Source organism: Pseudorasbora parva, chromosome 2 (genome assembly GCF_024679245.1).
Source record: "Pseudorasbora parva isolate DD20220531a chromosome 2, ASM2467924v1, whole genome shotgun sequence".
NCBI classification, from domain to species: domain Eukaryota; kingdom Metazoa; phylum Chordata; class Actinopteri; order Cypriniformes; family Gobionidae; genus Pseudorasbora; species Pseudorasbora parva.
Genome location: NC_090173.1, coordinates 41095691 through 41115416, shown reverse-complemented (window position 1 = coordinate 41115416; position 19726 = coordinate 41095691). Strand labels below are relative to the sequence as shown.

Genomic DNA, 19726 nt, shown 5'->3' with positions numbered 1-19726 from the left:
AGATTGTTTTCAGTGTAATTTCAGATGATCCACCTCCTCTGATGGTTTTAAGTTTGACTTAGGTGAGCATCTCAAGTTGTGGATGGGCGCAGAATCAATGGGCTTATTTATAGCTTAACAGAAACCTGAGTATGATGAAGCCGCGACAATCTGAGCTAACAGCTACATTATAAATCCTCTCCCAGATTTCACATGCGTGATATTCCTATCGATCAGACAGACCTGCTTAAACTCAGACAAGATGCCCTTAAACTCGAGAGGACCTTGTTGCCCAGAGGAGGGCACTCTTACTCCACACTGGTTTCGAGAACCAATGACCTGAAGACAAATGCAATTTCTGGCTCTTCAACAAGAGCTTTGGTTGCACAAACACAGCATGAAGCTGACTTTGCGATTCTGCTGATCCCACAGGAAATTCCCTTATTGAGGCCCTTTAAATTCATTTGACATGGAACAGGTGCTGTGTCCACATTTTCAAATATACCACCGGGGTCCTGCAGTTCAGAAGTTATATTGTTCTCAAGGGTCGCAGCTCTGAACAAACATTTCCAAGGGTTATAGATACATTTTCTTAAAAAGTATGTCAATGCCGAGCATGAAATTGTCTAAAATCACGCAATAATTATATGAGCACAATCAGCATTGTGGACAAAATACACAAAACAGTGTATCCTGAAGGCCTAATGATTCAGCCCCAATTTATTAAAGGCCTTTTTACACTTGACCATGTGAGTGCCTTGGGATATTTTGTTGTTTCATACATTAAAAGGTGTGTTGCAGTCTTTAAAAAGCATTTGCTAGAAAGACATTTTTCAGCCATCCCCATTGTGTATATGGAGGGCTTGTGGCAGCTTGCAGACATCCTGTTTCTCCACACAGGGTAACAGGATAGCTGATAGAAGAGCTGGCCATCGATGAGATCACCAACAGTTTCCTCTTATAGCTGCTATTATTCACTGTCAGTCCAACAACATTTGAGAATGTTACCTTTGGAAGCGTTCATTGCAGGTATAAAGCGACGCAAACAACCTCAAAAAGCTGCATATGTATTGTTGTAAGAGCATTCAAAATACTACAAATAAAAATACTAAATAAAAAAAAACAACCTAAAAATGAATAATTCTGAGAAAAGATATAATGCAACCTCACATTTGCCTGTATAGTCACAAAAGTAAAACATACTTTTACAAAATATTTGCAACACTAACCAAACCAAACCAAATTAAAATCAAACGAGAATTAGTTTTATTATAACTCTCGACAATAATAACGAGAGAGTTGTCTTCACAGTTAATACATGACATCCGTGACAATCTGAGAAGCGAAAAAATATAGTGATGGCATTTCTGCTTGCTTTTCTCAGCCACATTGTTTAACCTCATTGCGTGTGTAATTGTGCATAATAATAAATAACGAACTGAATAGGATTTGTAATGTGCCCTGTGTGATAGTGAGGTAATGGACGACGGCCACATCCACTTCAGTCTCTGTCCAGGACTGTGGCAGATACCTGCGTCTTCAGCTGTCTCTCTCTGCTGGCCTTGGCCACAGTGCTGTGGATCTCTGCTTCATAGTCCCTGGCCTTCGCCCTCAGTTTGGCAATGCTACAGCAGCGGAAGTCCTCCGCACTGGGCACCTCTGACCCGTCCTGATCTCTCGTCCGCTGAAGCACGTCACTCACTGGGCTGTGAATAACTGATGAGGGGGGTTTGGGCCAAGTGGGGCTTCCTCTGTCCTGTTTCCCGTCCCAGCAAGGGCTGTTGCTGCTGTGGACCTCTGGAGCCGTGTTTCTGCTGGACGACTCAATCTGTCTGTCGTCACTGTCATGCCGGCCGCACTGCTCCCCTGCCTGGCTTTGAAGCTTTATCTGTCTGCGCATTTTAGCCCTTCGGTTTTGGAACCACACCTAGAGGAACAATAGAAAAAAAAATGTTTTCTGTTTTATTTTTTTTTATTATTCTATTAGAGTATATGAGTAAGTTTAAGTTAAGCAAATATTCACAATATATTCATATTTTATTTAGTTTAATTAATATTAAAAATATATATTTTTTCAAGTAAAAAGTTTTCAAGTAAAAAAGAAAAATAACTCAAAATAATTCCACTCAAAGAAACTTAATCTTGACCTTTTCTTTTAGCATTAGATTTTTTTTTTCTATTTCCAGTTTTGCTTCTTAAGTTGATTTGTCTTATTTTAAGAATATTTAGAGAGAAGAAAAAATAGTCACAGATGTCATGTATAACTGTCAAGACAATAATAACTCATAAGAATATATTAAATATATATATTATATTATAATTTTTAGTCAAAACTCATTAAGAATTATTTGTATCAATTATTTAATCAAGTAGATTTCCAAGTAGAAAATATTAAAAAATACTCATTAAGAAAATCATGAGGGAACAATTTCTTCCAGTTTTGCCATCTCTAGAAGATTATTTTCTTATTTTAAGAATATTTTAAAGAAAATAATATAAAACTGACTCAGGTAGATTTTTCTCAGGTAGATATGCTTTATACGTTTTTAGAAGTATTAGTCAAAACTAATATTTTGCCAGTCTTACAGAAGATTTGAGTTTAGACAGAAAAGTCATACAAAATATAAAAATTGCAAAAAAAAATTTATTATAAAAAAAAAAATATATATATATATATATATATATATATATATATATATATATATATATATTACGTTATATTATATACTAATACTATACTACATACACATATATACATACACACACACACTATAATTTCTATAATGTTATGTATATTTTAGCATCCCCTCACTGAAAATTATGAGAGAGAAACTAAGCTCTTTGAAGAAAAACAATGCATGCTTATATTTTTGTGAAATTAAAACCAAAAGATAGGCTATAGAATTTACAATTAAAAACCTTAGCAGTGGCTCAGAGAGATATTTAGCTAACATTCATGTTGTTCTGTGTATCACAGCAGTCAAATTGAGCAGAACGTGAGCGACCTGCACTCTGGCTTCAATCAGGTCCAGTCTGAGGGCCAGGGCTTCTCTCATGAAGACGTCTGGGTAGTGGGTGCTCTCGAAGGCCTTCTCCAGCTCTTCCAGCTGCCAGCTGCTGTAGTTGGCCCGAGCTCGCCGCTGCTTCACTGGCCGGGGTTCATCTGGAAGCCACATCGCAGCCACCAATTAGACAATTGCCAGAGGCTGACAAGGAACTAATGGCTCTAGATTGGATAATTAGCGCAGCGTTCATTAAGCCCTCTTCAGTAGAGCCGGATAATTGATTGTTAGTTACGAGCTGTTAGCCAATCCTTTGTAAACATTTTGAATCCTATTAAATACTGTAAAATGAGGATGGACAATTATGAGACAATATGATTCACAAATGGCCTCTCCTAGTAAAAGCTACACATACGTATTTTTAAGAGCAAATCAGCTTACAACTTACAGTTGTACACTACACTAGATTTTACACTAGCTGACAGAGGCATCTTCTGATGCCAATCTTTCATCCACACAACACATTATATAAGAGAGCAATATTACCTCAAAGGTTTTATTTACATATTTTATTACACGTATATTATTTATATATTTTATAACACAGCTCTCTAGAATAGACAAATATTTGACCACAGCACAGTAACTGACTAATCAGAATCAAGTATACTTGATTCTGATTAGTCAGTTACTGTGCTGTGGTCAAATATTTGTTAAACTTTATAATTGGTTGCTGTTGTAGGCAATCAGTTTCCCAAATGCCTCTTATATCACTATGTGGCCTGTTTCCTCTCACATAATAAAGTGATTTCAGCGCAAATGATATATTTCATGTACATATATTTATCTTGTAGCAAGTGGGATAAAGTAGGACAGTCATTATCACAAACCAATCCACTTCAAGGTGATACAAGATCCTTTAATCAAGGTTTATTTTGCGATATTGAAAGATGGAATGTACACTCCAAAAAATGAACTTATGCTGTTCACTTCATTTAAGCAATTCATCTTGATTTAACACCATTATATGTTTTTATTTTGAAATAACATGATTCAGTCAAGTAACCCAATCAAACTGGACTTTCACTTCCCATCATGCTTTGCAAAGGGGCTGAATTTGGAGAGTAAATGTTTAAATAAACTGCTATTTTATGCATTTCTAACAAGATAAGAAAATGGAGAGAATTTTTAATGTTTAATGTTTTGTTATGTTGGTATTTAAAAGTGTGTGTTATTGTTAGCATTTTTGGACATTACCATTGTAGTGAAGTGGAAGAGCATATGCTTGAGCTAAGGATCTGCTAATAACAATTAAAGTTGTTTTAATAATAAAAAACAACTACTTTGGGCATGCCATGGATGTAACAAAACCATCTAGTCAATATAATCTTGTAACATGAAAGGTTTTGTAAATGTTGTAAAAAAAATAGCATTTTACTAAATAAAAATAATCAATTAAATTGGATTACTATATTCTATATCCATTTCAGGGTAATTAAACTTTTACCCTGAGAAAATGACAAAATTAAGAATGTTTACCTGATTTAACTAAATGGCATTGTTTATTTCGGTAAACTTAATTTTTTACGTCAAGTTAATTCAATGTCAATTAAACCTGTTGACATAAAAAAAAAAAGTAAATCCAACATATCATTTTTTTTTGACTGTAGTAAGTATTAAGATTATAATAAATATAGATTAATAATATTACACAAACACACACACACACACACACACACACACACACACACACACACACACACACACACACACACACACACACACACACACACACACACACACACACACACACACACACACACACACACATATATAAACCAAAAGATAACGTATATACACACACATATACATACACACATATGGTCATATTAAATGTTACAACATAAATAACCCCTAGGTTGCATTGAGCTCACCGATATTCTCAGCATGGTGTCCTGCGGATTGGGCGGCCAATAGCAGAGCCTGTTTGCAGGGCTCAGGATGCAGGTAACTGCGCAGGAGCTCGTAGCTGAGCAGAGGCCCAGGGATGAGGATCTGTGGCGAGCTCAACCTACTGGGGAACGCTGGGAAGAAGTGTGCAGCCGAAGAATGGAAGACTGCTGAAGACAGAGGAGACACCAAATGCCCAGTGCCAAACATGGCCCAAGTTCATCAAAGTCCTTATGTTCCAGAGAGAATTCCAGAAATAGACAGTCTAATGTATCTACACGATGATTAGACGTTGAAGGGTTACAGAAGAACAAACCAAAGATCCAGTTGGAAGAGAACTTCTTAGAAGACCTTCATAGCTCCAGAGTCAAGGCTACTTTTCTCACCTGAATCAGGTGCGAGTTCCACCCTCTCTCTCTCTCTCCCTCTCTGAGTCATATGACTCACCTATGACTACTAATCCTAGTAAAATGGGGCCGGGTTTGAAGAAAAGCACCCAATCGTAGGTGACCATTGATTCCATGCTTCATTTAAGAGAGGTTTCTTCAGCATCACTCTTCAGGAGACATCCACGGTGACACCTAATGCCTCCAAATCCACACCTCGGCTAAGCTGAAGGAGTAAATGACTAATATCCCCCAGTTCCATTTGGGGAGGAGTATATGGAAAGGCCTGTCATTCTGAAGTATTCCATAGACAAGTTCGGGCACCCTTCAGCTTCTGTGTTTGCTTATTAATATGACAAAGCAGACATTTGGAATTGGAGTGTGGTGAGAAAATGGGGGGAAAGCGCAGCTCATGAGCTACAAATGCTTTCAAAGACACGTACAACCTCCAGCAAGGCCCGTTTGTCGCTCTAGCTTTGCTGTCTGTGCAATCATGTACAAGGTTTAGATCTAACAGATGGATATTAAATCATTGAGGGAGAATCAGAAGGTTCACAGCTGAGAAACGTTCTGTAAGAAAACCCAATACAAACAGAGCTTTAGTTGAAATCTGCAGAGCGCAAACAAACAGCCTCTGTTTACACAGTAAACACATCACACTAATTGGCCCACATAATTGACATTCATTTACAAGCCCATTTGCAGCATTTGGTTGTTTGTATGACATTCATTTGTGATACAACATGACTAAATGAAAAAATCCTTCAGGAAAGGCTTTGATGAGTTTTTATAATCAACATGCTTGTCTTTGGCGAAAGCGTTTTTCCCTCTGAAATGGAGAATGTGTGGCATCAACTGGGAATTCTGCTGTCAGATTAAAACCCAACGCCTTTGTTCCCAAAGACGTCTAAGCCTGTTATCTCACTCAAAGCTTTCTTCACATTAGGAATAAGATCACCTGTCTAAACAAGCTGTATTGTTCCGTCCTGAGCTAAGGACAGAGTTCACTAACAATGGTTTTGGGTCATGAATCTCTGGTCTTTGAAAACAGATCACTTTCCCAACTAAGACCAAATTGTACTTAAAGAGGAATGCCACACTATTCACTCCAGTACGTCAAACAGCTTAAGGAAATCCTTGGTGAGAATTATACCATGCATTTTATACCATTATCACTTTTCATGTATATAATAGACAATTGTTAAATGAATAGATCACCATCATCATTTACTCGCCCTCATGTATTTGACAGCATGAACACAAAAGAAGGTGCATTTCTGAAGAAGATCCTCTTTTCCATACAATGACATTTGATGAGAATTAAGGGTGTCAAGTTCCAAAACGGACTAAAAAAATCTTCAGGAAAGTGGTTTATATGACTCAAGAGTTCATGAGAGAAGTGGTGATGTCATGAATGAATCAGGAGCTACCCAATTAATTGGTGATCCAATTCACAAAAGGAGTATGAATGATTCAAAGGCTGGAATACTTTTAAAATCTGATTTTAAAATCATATTATAAATCATACATTTTTGGAGTAAAATATCTTATTTGTAAACTGTGAGAAAATTGCTATTTTAACCAATGTCTGAGGGAGTCGCATGTCAATTGCATCATATCTGCGTTACCTTCGGTTTCCGGTTTTATTTGGTAGAAACACTTTACTCTTAGTGTCACAGCAGCCACTGAGTCGCTGAATCCACAGAGTAACGTCATAACATCATTTGAAACACACTTAAATGTATGTAATATGATGATCAGAGCAGCACACCTCATACTCATGACCGAAAGAGCGGAAATGGCGCTGACGACTGTCCCGTCATAATAAAAGTCCCGTTGCTAACGAGCCGTGTGCTCCAGCGGCCTTGCTCAGCTCCCTCAAAACTCTGTCCTGCTCTGCTTCATACTACAGTAAGGTTAATAACCGTATCCATGAACATGCTTTCTGCACGAGTCCTTGCCCGATTCTTTTCCACCGGCTGTGAGATGAAGACCGCATGTCCCAAGATTCAGAGCTCAAACTTGGCATCATCAAACTACGGAAAATTTACATAGTGCAGATCATACACAACGCCTGCCCAAAATCTGCAGACTGACTTTCAGCAACTAGTGTAGATTCTTTCAGATTGTTAACTTTGTGCAAATGTTAAGTAGTATATTGCAGCTTCAAGTTATCGAATGGAATGGATTTCGGAATTTGAATCTTTTTAAAGTTCACAAATGCAAATTAGGTGCGTTTCCAATCAAGTTGATCGAGCTGATGAAGGTGGTATTGATAACCTAGTTACCAACATTAAATAAAACACCATCAGTGGAAACTAGTCACAGGGGTTTAATGTTCGCTATGCTAGAATTTATTCTGCAAAAGCGTTTCAGTCTACCATTATTCAAGTCAAAAACCACCTCAAGTGAGCGTAAAAACTTTTTTGCATGATATGATATATGATTTTCCCCCTGAAATTTGCCTCGTTTCTGATGCGATACTTCAAAATGTGCATAAAAACTGGGTGATGGAAACAGTTAATGATCTAGTTGTATTAGTTAACAGGTTACTACGCAACTAAAAATGCAATCTGTTCATAACAGGTTTAACAATCCAATCACATGATTTCAGAAGACTCAAATATGGTCATCGGACTTCGTGATAGTTCCCTGCTGTCTTCTTGAATCTTAAAAACTGACCAGATTTCCATAATAATCAATACATTATTGTAATATTCTATAGAAGTAGTCACATGGATTCAGAACAACACAACGGTCGGTAAGTAAATGAATTCAGAAGTGTCACATATAGGTGAACTCACACAGAAACAACTCGCAACACAATAATGATTAAAAAAAGGCTAGTAGATGACTGATAACTTGGAATAACAGAAACTCTTCCTGTTGCAGACATTTATACTGAAAGCAGACAGCATAACACTCCGAACATCTGCATCGCTGTTGCTGATGGATATGCGAAGAGTTGTCATGATCTCTCCGAGAACAAAACACAGGTGTGTGAATTAATTCACAGGAACATTTCACCTCACAATCATCTTTATCCACCCTCTATCCGCTAATCAGATCAAACTGCGGAGAGATTCAAGAGCTGTCACCAGCATCAGTGCTAACCGCTAATCCTGCGCTAACTTTGATCAGATCCAGACATCCACGGTACACAGCTGGGCCGATCTTGGTTGAGTGAGTCACTGACTTTAAGGCCACAACAGCACTGAAGGACAAAAACTTTTCATGCAGCTGTCAAAACACTGAGAGATCTACCTACCTGCATTTCTCATTCTTTCAGAATGGTAATTATTATTTCCAACAACAATCTGGCAGGGTTCAAATACATCTGGATATATAGAAATGACACTTTTATCTGAAGCGCAGTGGGGGGAGGGTTACATTCCTAAGAGGCGCAATTGTGAAAGCTTAGAAATCACTCTTTGCAGGCTTTGAACCTATACAACTTTCAAGTTGTCAGTCCAGATTTGTAACCACCAGGCCTAACTAAAATTGTATGTGAAACCAAAAAAAAGGAGCAAAGAGATTTCAGAGCCAAGTTAATTGAAGGATGCATTAGGGCAACAATGGCCGTAGATCTTGTGGGCCTGTATTGATCTTTTAGACTCACACTTGTCCGAGACTGTGCGCCGTCATTTGAATACACAGGGGCTTAACGACAACTCACAGCATCAACAATGGCACAAAGTGCTTCTGGGCTTTACAGAAGACATATGAGGAGATTTTCTTTAAATCAAGACAAGAGTGAAAATTCCATTGAGGGGTGAAGTCACTAAAGTCAGTTGTTTTAATGCAGAATCATAATTAAAGCAAATCACTGAAATATTAGATGGGAAATAGACTGCCTGATTGGGTCGTCCAACATCATTAAACATCATCAAACAATAAACAGAGAATACTATTTGATAGGCTTAATTCAAGATGTTGCTTCCCATTTCAAATGTTCCTTAATTTGGCATACATTCTCTTGATTGATACATTTCTAATGCCGAATTATAATTTAGAAGAGTTAATTGCTTCTACAGCAACTGGAAATTATTCTTGCATTAATATGTGGCTGTTGAATGTAGGAAAAACTTCTCAATCTCAAAGAGAAAGGTAACTTCCTAAAGAATAACCCATAAAAAAATAGCCATATCTGAATCCTATACCAAAAGTGAATATAAACATTTCTCAAATAGTTTTGCATCAGGACCTATAGACTTAACGTTGAGTACCATGTGGCAGATTTGTTCATGTAAAAACAAAAAAGGGATTTAAACAGGCAAATGCTTAAGAGTCTTTTAGATCATTATTGCAGTGATTATATTTCTATTAACAGTTCGTCTAACCCTAATTGATGGAGTGTGATATCTTGACCAAAAATGTATGTATCTCTTAATGGAAATAAATATTGCTATCAAGAGGTGCGTTGTTTTTGGGTCAATATTTTGTATTTACACTGCAAGGGTCAAGCACTCTGTAAAGTCTACACCAGCACATCCCAAAGACTTTTGATGTATTTAAGGTATGCAAATTAATGTGTAAAAATTATTCTTCATGCTCCCTCCCAACCATTCAATCAGTTTGAGCCTGATGAATCTAGACATTGTCATCCTGGAATATGGCCATGATTTGTCTTCCTAAATGGTTGTTTAAGAAATGAAAAGCCACACACTACATTAATTAGGGTTAGAAGAACTGTTACATAAACATATACACTGCATTGTCAAAAGTACTGGGACGTTCCTCCAAATCATTGAATTCAGGTGTTCCAATCACTTCCATGGCCACAGATTTATAAAATCAAGCACCTAGGCATGCAGACGCTTCTACAAACATTTGTGAAAGAATGGGTCGCTCTCAGGAGCTCGGTGAATTCAAGCGTGGTACTGTGATATGGTTAACACCTGTGCAAGTCCAATCGTCAGCCAGGTCAGCCTTCCAAATTTTCAGATTAGCTCAAGAACAGTGCATAGCAAGCTTCATGGAAGGGCTTTCTATGGCCAAGTAGCTCCATCCAAGCCTTACATCACCAAGTGCAATGCAAAGCGTCATGTGGTGTAAAGGACACCGCCACTGGACTCTAGAGCAGTGGAGCCATGTTCTCTAGAGTGACCAATCACATTTCTCTGTCATGCAATCTAATGGACTAGTTTGGGTTTGGTGGTTGCAGGAGAACATAACTTGCCTGCTGCATTGTGCCATTTGTAAAGTTTGGTGGAGGGGGGGGGGGGGGGGGGGGGGGGTTATGGTGTGGAGTTAGTTTTTCAGGGGTTGGGCTTGGTGCCAGTGAAGAACTCTTAATGCTTCAGTATATCAAGACATTTTGGAAAACTACATGCTCCCAACTTTGTGGGAACAGTTTGGGCCCCCGTCCTGTTCCAACATGACTGCACACCAGTGCACAAAGCAAGGTCCATAAAGACATGGATGAGCGAGTTTAGTGTGGAGGAACTTGACTGGCCTGCACAATAAAGTCCTGACCTCAACCCAATAAAACACCTTTGGGATAAATTACAGTGGAGACTGTGAGCCAGGCCTTCTCGCCCAACATCAGTCCCTGACCTCACACATGCGCTTCTAGAAGAATGGTTAAAACTTCCCATAAACACACTCCTAAACCTTGTGGAAAGTATTCCCCAAAGAGTTGAACCTACAGGTTCAGAACAAATAAATAATAATATATGTACTATCTCTATACTGTTAAAAATTCATGAAGAAAATAAACCCATAAATGCTTAAAAAAAAAAAAAAAAAAAAATCTATAAATGCCATTCTTTAAACTATCTGCTCATAATAAACTATAACAGAAACACAATTCATTATCATTCACAAGGGTTCTCAGACTGGAGTAATATTCAGCTTTGACTTCATATGAATAAAATAGTTATTTTAAATTGTAACAATTCAAATAATGACTATTTTTGAATCAAATAAATGCAGTCATGGTGAACAAAAATATTATTTCTGACTTATATCCATCCACAGCCTCATCGGCTTTGAAGCGATCAAATTCTCCTGAGGATATGCCAGCACAGGTTCTTGGAACAATGCATAATAACATTAATACTCATCAGAGTGACACTTAAGAATACACAACACCTGAAACACTAAACATGATGGATGACTGTCCTTAAGTCATGGGAAAATGCCTTCCTTTACAGAGACAAACTGTTGTTGTATACTCCTAAAAACCCAAAGTGAAAACGAATCCATTATTTGTCACTAAAGTTACAACAGATTGTCATTCCCTCCATTTCTTTTTATTAAACATACTTGTCAATGGCTACTTTAGTCATGAATTATGGCCATATGGTCTAGCTATCATGGCGAGCCAATGTCAACCAAAAAAAAAAAAAAAAACCCTAATCTTACATATCCCAACAAAAATCACCATGTGATTCTCAACAAAAGTGATATAATACAAATATTTTAGGCATCTTTTGTATGTCTTAGGTAATTGAATCTCCCAGGCAGTGAGCTGATTGCTTTAGTCCTGGATCATTGGCAATGGAATAAACCTGAGTGCCCAGGCTGCTTTTCATGTCAAAACCTTCAAGGAGAGCGGCCACGATCCAAAAGCAATCACACTTTACACTTCAAAGCGCAAGGGAAAAGGGAGGCGATAGCCAGTCCACATTTTTTCCACGCTAGCCAGGCACAACTCATGCGTGGAGGAAGAGGAGATGATCTAAGCGAAGGAGCTGTTGAGGAACACAGAGCCGACAGGTGTGCGCAGGCAGGTAGTGGCACATCTCTGTCCCTCCCAAAGGTGAGACATAAGCAGTGCTTCACTCCTCTCTGCTCCAGTGTGGCTCTTTACATTTATTAGTGGTCACCAGCTGGTACTTGTGGAGATTTTGCTACCCTTACAAAAATGACCAGGGTAATTAATCATGGTTAAAAGAGTTTTGCAACAACAATAAAAGTTTGGGATTTTTTTTTTTAACAGTTGCCCCAAAAGACACAACAACATCAGCATACAGACGACAACGCTGTTTAAATGATCCTCCACAAAAACAACTAAAAACGCTGTATTATTCATGTCAGGCCAGCAGTTGGCGCTGTACTTTGTAAAGAAACAGTATGCGCCTATAGACATAATTATGTACGTATAATAGGGCTACGCATGACGTCACTGCTTTCACAAATTCACATTTTTTTGTTTACATGATAGAGATATAACGGTACTGGTGTTTAAAAGTTTGCATATTTAAAGACCAGAGCACAGAAGGGACATAAACTGCTATTGTATTTGTTGGCTCTCTTATATGCAGAATATTAGATCTTTATCAGATTTGGGTCAGATGCTCTTAAGGCAATACTGGTCAAAATTATACAACTTATATTGCCAAACTGTTGGAGAGTAACGCATCAACATGTTTAATGGCAAGGATTTAAGACTATATCTTTACCCTTTGCAACAATGTATTGAAATAACAATTGCAATTCGTGACTGCAGCATCTATGGCCAAATATGGACAAAAATTGTGAGGGTCAGGGAATATCAAAATTGTCTCATGTAATATAGCAATAATTAGTTTCAAGTTATGGCCAGTAACCAATAAATGGTACTGACATTAAAATAAATTAACTAAACAAAATAAAATAAAAAAATCCACAGGTACACGTCAGGCATCACAACGGACATTACATGTAAACATTGGACCATATAAATTCAATATTGATCAAATAAATAAAAATATTGCCCATAACAAGTTTATGAAACCCTTAAAAAAAATACATTTGATAATAATTATTAATAAATAAAAATTATAATTATTATTATAAGTTGGTTTGAATTCAAGCTTAGTGTCTCCAAATATTCCAGAACGCTGTAATGTAGAAAAATATTTATTTTTTAACAGATTATTTTTACTTTTTCAATGCTGCTAAAAATGTACCCAATCTTCACAAAAAACAAACAAACATCTAGATCAGTGGATTATGGTTTATAAGAAAATGCTATTTCAGTCTTTCACATTTAATTTAATCTGTTATGTGTGGTTTCTTTGCAATTATTTAGAAAAAAAGTACAAAAAAATAAATAAAAACTGCATGAAAACACCAATTTTCTTCTTAGTGTTCACAGCGCATCCCCTGGGAATCAAACCCATGTCTTTGGCATTGCTAGCCTCGCGCTCTACACTCTACACAATATAACGGTTCCTTATCCGCATCTATGTTTTCTTGAACAGTGTCGGGGAAAATGAAATTTTAAAAAATTCTGTAAATAAACAAATACTGTAATAAAAATAATGTTTTGTGGCTCTTTAATGTGTCATGAGAAGTGGAACATGAACCGATCATATCTTCCAACTAATTACAGCATTAATGAACATCAGAAGGTATGTTGTTTCAATAAAGGAAAGACGTTAACACACTTTTTTTTAAAGTTAATTTCCACCAAACTTAATTTACTAAATCTCCTGTCTGATTAGTTTGTCAGACAAACAAATATTTTGTGCTGTAATAGGTTTTTTTATTTCAAAAACAAACAAGAGTAAAATTAATTAGCCTCAAGCTGAAGGAAATACTAATTCACACCTGCACAGTAGAGGGCGCAGCTCAAACAAACCTTTCAGCTGTGCTGCCATTCTGGATTGCAGAAGAATAGCAGGAAAAGAAGGTTCAACACTTTAGACATAAGTTAAAAAACGAAACAAACAAACAAAACAAAAACATACATTTTTGCTTCATTATTTTTGCTATCAGTATGGTTGAAATTGATAATCAAAGAACAGCAGCAAAAACATTGGTTACTAAAGGGAGATTACATTCATAAAGTATATTTGTGTTATTTAACATAGAATATTATGCAAACCTGCAATAATTAAAGGAGTGGGTTTTTTTTCTAGGCTTGGTTGTGTTTATGTGGCCCAGTATAACATGTCTTAATACTTTTTTAAAGCTGTATTTTTCTTCTATTTGACCTTTATTCCACACCACTGTCTCCACTGTCCTTTGAACGGCTCGTTTGCTTCCTGCTTCTATGAAGCCCATCCCTCCGAAAAACGCAATGTTCTTAGATTGGTTAGATGGCCAAATGTAGTTTCATGTTTTTTTATTGGCTGAAGTGCCAAGCACAGGTTGTCTGGACACGCCATGCCCCTTACACAGCAAAAAACATGTTGGGAGATTTATCACCACGGGTGTTAAAATTATCACTTTCCGGGTGAACATACAGGTCCGTCTTTGCTAGTGTTAAAACAACACTGACGAAAGTGTTCGTTATACAAACACTGTGTTAGTGTTTCTTTTTAGTCACTCAAGGTGTTGAGAAATGTATTACTCATAAGTGTACATTTAACACTTTATGGTGATTAATCTCACACACCCAGTGTATTTAATGTTTATTTAATGTAAATACTTAAATACTAAAATGGCACTGTGAATGAAATTTAAAACAATTTATATATATTATTTTATTTTTCCCCCCAAAAAATAAAGTGACTACAAATTTATTTGAATATTTATTGAAATTGTAATATATCAATTCCATTACATTTATGTATTTGGCAGACACTTTTATCCAATGCGACTTACACTGCATTCAATACCATTTTTAATAAATAAAAAAAAACATTTTTGTCAGTTCTTGCTTTCGCCGGGATTCGCTACAGTAAAGCCATTGTAGTCACACATACAATTGAATAAAACAATTTCTTGTTATACTCCAATGCTATAACATCTTACCATGATAAATCTCTACTAAGTTTCAAACAAGATTAAACAAAGAAACATTCCTCAAGTAATGTTTTAATTGAAAATACAAAAATTCAACATTGTATATATTAAATCAACCTTAATGTTAAAAAACTGTCTGGTTTGTAATTCATTCTGATAAAAAATACTATTCCTTTATAAATTAATACATTTACATTTGGCAGATGATTTTATCCAAAGAGACTTACATTGCATTCAATGTACGCATTTTTACATTTTGTCAGTTCTTGCTTTCCCAATTCATCGATCCCACGATCTTGGCGTTGATAGCGCTCCTCAAAATGATCCAAACACATAGTATCGTTCCTGTTAAAGAGACACATTTGGTTAAAACAAACACATTAAAAAAATCTAAGATATAAAGTTTCAAACATCTTCAATCAACAAGCAGAGATACTTACATAGCCTGTCTTCCTTTCAGGATCGTTTAGGTTTGTAGAGTAATAATGCCAAGGGCATACATAGATTGTGGCCTTAAGTGGTTTCCTTCTGCAATAATAAACAATATTCCATGAAACAAAAATCCTCCAAAGCAGAAAGCAAACTAAAAGACTCAAAATAATCAGGTCACTTTGTGTTTTACTTCAGGTTATCTTTATACCAACACATAGCAAGAAAATGTTATATTCAAAACATAAGCACTACTGTTACAGATTTACAATACTACAACTAGAAAAGGCTAGAACTAAGTTGTACAGAAAAAATCGCGCATGGAAGGGCACTAATGCATGTCTGCTCAACTAATACAAAATAAGACGAAAAATGTCAAATAGTATGAGTGTGCAATGTCGTGGAATGTATACGCCAAAACTCATTTCGGCGTGCATATGATACGCACTTTATGGCGTATATATGACACGCTCTCTTGGGTAGGTTTAGGGTAGTGGGGTGGGGGGTTCGTATGTATAATACGCCATAAATTGCGTATCATATGCACGCAAAAAACAGCGTATCATATGCACGCCAAAATGAGTTTTGGCGTATACATTCCACGAGATTGCACACTCGTACTTGATCTTGAGTTTCTATATGACTGAAGCAGTTCATGAAGAAAAGCGTGTCCAACGATGTTTTCGACATTTAGGAGCGCTGTACAGAATGGTCGGCGTATGTTATCAAAGTACCACGAGAAGATTGCTAGAACACACAGAGCATTTCACTCGCAAAATGTTGCAGACCGATCAGTATGCGCAGCGCCGACAATGATGGACCGTGCTATCCGTGGGTGCTCGGCCAGGGATCGAGCCCCGGCGTCACACAAGAAAAAAAAAAATAAGAGCAATTAATTCATTCGATTAACGTCTGCTTTCTCATTTGAATGACATTTCAAAACACCAGAATTAACTCGTAGTTACGGGGTGAAAGATATAAACGGTCTTATAAAGGTTGGAAGCCCTAAAGATACTTAACGTTATGCCAAATGAGAAGAAATAACTATCCAAGTCCAGTGAGTTAAAAATGACACATAATGTTAATGCTGCTACATTATTACAAAATTAATACAACGAAATTAAGTCACTTACGTAAATCTCCAATCTCCATATCCATTAACGAATTTAGTGTGTTAGTGGGGGTTATTCAGTTATGTTAAACTGAATGGCGGATCAAAAGCGCGCTAAATTTAAACTGAGGTAAAAAAACAAAACAAAAACGCTAACAGAGTTAAGTCATCCACATCGGCTACTCATTATACAAGCTCATTAATAAATCACAAGTTGATAAGATAATAATACTATACTATACCTTGTCCTTGTAACCGTTGTGTGTGCAGGGAAATCCATAAAGATGGAGAGACCGAAGGATGAGCTGGGAAATTTAAAATGCTCTGCACATGCGCAGATGTTGATTGTTAACACCCAAAGGAAACACTGTGCTTTATCACCCAAAGGAAACACTGTGCTTTAACACTAAACAAGTGATAAAGCATATAATATTTGTAAATTAACACCAGATTTTATCACTAGATGCCCAACACCAGGTTTTTATCCCTCAGTAATTTGCTGTGTACCATTACGGACAGAAGTCACATCTGCGGTGACTAGCAAGGGTTTATGATGTCACCAACCCAGGAAGAAGCATGTTGTAGTCCAAACCGGCCATTTTTGTAGGCAATAAACTTTAAAAGACAATATCTCTTAGGTTTGCATTGAACTTTCAGCGCTGTAACTTTGCAGATACTGTTTATGCTCAAGCAGCAACATTACACACTAACTAAAGTTAAATTTGACTTCCCTTATGGTTTCTCTCAACATGCACTGTAAAACATGATTGTTGATTTTACTTATAAAAGTAAGTAACCTGGTTGCTTTCAATATTTGAGTTAATTTAATGAATTAGTTCAAAGTTATCAGATTAAACAGAAACTCAAACTATTGTGTTATCTGAACCACATTAATTGGTTAAAGTTGATCCACTACAGACACACAGAACCATCTTTACCTGACAAAAAGTACACAAAAAAAAAGTTAAAACACAACACAGGACAGTGCAGCTGTTTTACGGAGCAGTAAGGGCATGCCTCATGAAAAGGTTAGTAGTTATCGATGTGTCAGTGGCTCATCACACTCACTCTGCACTCACACCCCACCCATGCTGTCACTCATCTCCGTTCCGCCCCAGCGCGAGCCAGCCTATGGGAACCTGCCTGGGAATCTGACCAAAAGCACAGGCAGCTAAAGCATCTGAGCTGATGAAACTCCAGCACTTCTGAAAGGAACCCGTGTTATGTGACACCTTACAGGTGCAATTAAGACTGATCAAGCACATCCAACACAAGACAAATGATGGTGGAAATTGACAACAGCATCTCTAAGGAAATTAGCCTTAAGTAGTCATAACACTAGAAAAGACAATTATGACATCTACCCTTTCGGCACAAATCACTGCTATCAAAAGTTTAGTACAAATTTGAACAAATGATCTGACAATTAACTGACAGCAGGGTGTTTTCTTGTCTAAATTATCACTGAATGTGAAGGTTAAGCTGAATGGCAGCAATTTTCTTTGGCACAACAAATCAAAGAGACGGCACTTTGTATGATTAAGGTAAAAATAAAACGATTTTAAGTCAATGAAAGGATGTGCGTATCCATTATAATGTTGACTGTCAACTTATTTGTTTTCAATAAGGTTTGCAATTTGCAAACATCAAAAACAAAAGTGCCTAAAATAAGCTTTTACCAGGTAGAATGTGATGGTTTCAGATCAAATTATGGTTTGTCAAATCGTTAATGGAAGACTTGTGGACTATATTTAATTTAACTTTTCATTTTAAACAAACAAACACATTTTTTTATTACCATGTAAATTTAAAGTGAGACTCATGGGGTAAGATGAACCCCCCCCCCCCCCCCCGCCCTCAGAAAAGACAGATGGTGCCCAATTAAATGTTATCCGTGGGATTTTTAATTAATCATTTTAATTTAATAACTATTTAATAATAACTTCCTGTAATTATTATTTTATAATTTCATGACTATGATATAAAGTACCATTCAAAAGATTAAGGCCAGTATACTTTAAAAAAATAAAAATAAATACAAAATAAATTAATAATTTTATTTAGGAAGTATGCCTTGATCTCCTCAAAAGTCAAGGCACTGATGTTACAAAATACTTCTATTTTTAATAAATGCGATTCTTGTTACGTTTCTATTAATCAAATTATCCTAAAAACAAATCACAAAAATGTTTTCAACATTGATGAGAAATCATATTAGATTTTTTTTTTGAAGGATCATGTGACATTGAAGACTGGATGACGCTGCTTTGCCTAAAATAGAGAGTGATTTTAAATTGTAGTATTTCACAATATTACAGGCCAATTGTATATATTGTATAAGACATATCTATTTTACTGTAATTCAATTTACTTTGTCTATCATTATTAAATTATCAAGATGCATAAATGTACTTATTTTGGATTTTATGCATTTTAGCATTTATTAGTCAAATTTCTTAACTAATTTACACTTTTGTTTTAACAGCAAGGTTTCTGCAGGTTTTAGTGAAGGTAAATTCAAGAATTACTTTTACTGCACCTTCTGAACGCACCGCAAAAAAATTCACTCAATTTGAAAACTCAAAAACATTTGAATATCAAGTCAATTAAATATTTTATGAAGCATATTGATTTCAAGATGTTTAGATATTAGTTTTGGAAAACAAGACAAATACAGAAGAAGATTTTTTTTAATGCAGTGTATGCACGACATGCCATGACTTTATGAATTTAAGAACTTCTGCTCTAACTTGTCTAAGAGTGAATTAAGACTTTATAAGACCATCAGAAACCCTGTAACATTTCTGTTAACAATAAGTAGCTGTAAATGCACTGTTCTTAAGGGGGTAGTGGAGGGGGGCACCTTACTGTACCGTTTGTTGAAAATGCCAGAAGAGATGAAGATTCACAAATTCCACTTATATGACATGTTAAAAGCAGAGAAGAGAGCATGAAACTGAACACAGGAAGAAGCACCTTTCATCAGGCGGACTTTGCCGCGCTCGCTGAGAGCCTGTCAGTCCTTCAGCCGCCAGTGCGGGCATGTCCACCGATCGCCCTCGACAAAACACAGATAACCCGCTTCCTCAGACCCCGGCGTAACCAGACACCCACACACTCACTCTCAGCAAGGCTCTGAACAGGCTGCCCTCATGCACTCTTCAGACAGGGATCTTTGGTCTGTGTGATTG

At 36.6% G+C, this 19726-nt stretch overlaps 1 protein-coding gene across 1 annotated transcript; it reads right to left on the bottom strand.

The window, feature by feature from the left end:
* Positions 1-659: 659 nt before the first annotated feature.
* Positions 660-19526, bottom strand: si:dkey-43p13.5 (homeobox protein aristaless-like 4). The gene is made up of 4 exons (XM_067420338.1): positions 19512-19526; positions 4916-5887; positions 2985-3142; positions 660-1906 (listed from the first exon to the last, which is right to left on the bottom strand). Exons 2-4 carry the CDS (start codon positions 5139-5141, stop codon positions 1481-1483), a joined length of 810 nt encoding a protein of 269 aa, XP_067276439.1. The 5' UTR covers positions 5142-5887; positions 19512-19526; the 3' UTR covers positions 660-1480.
* Positions 19527-19726: the final 200 nt, after the last annotated feature.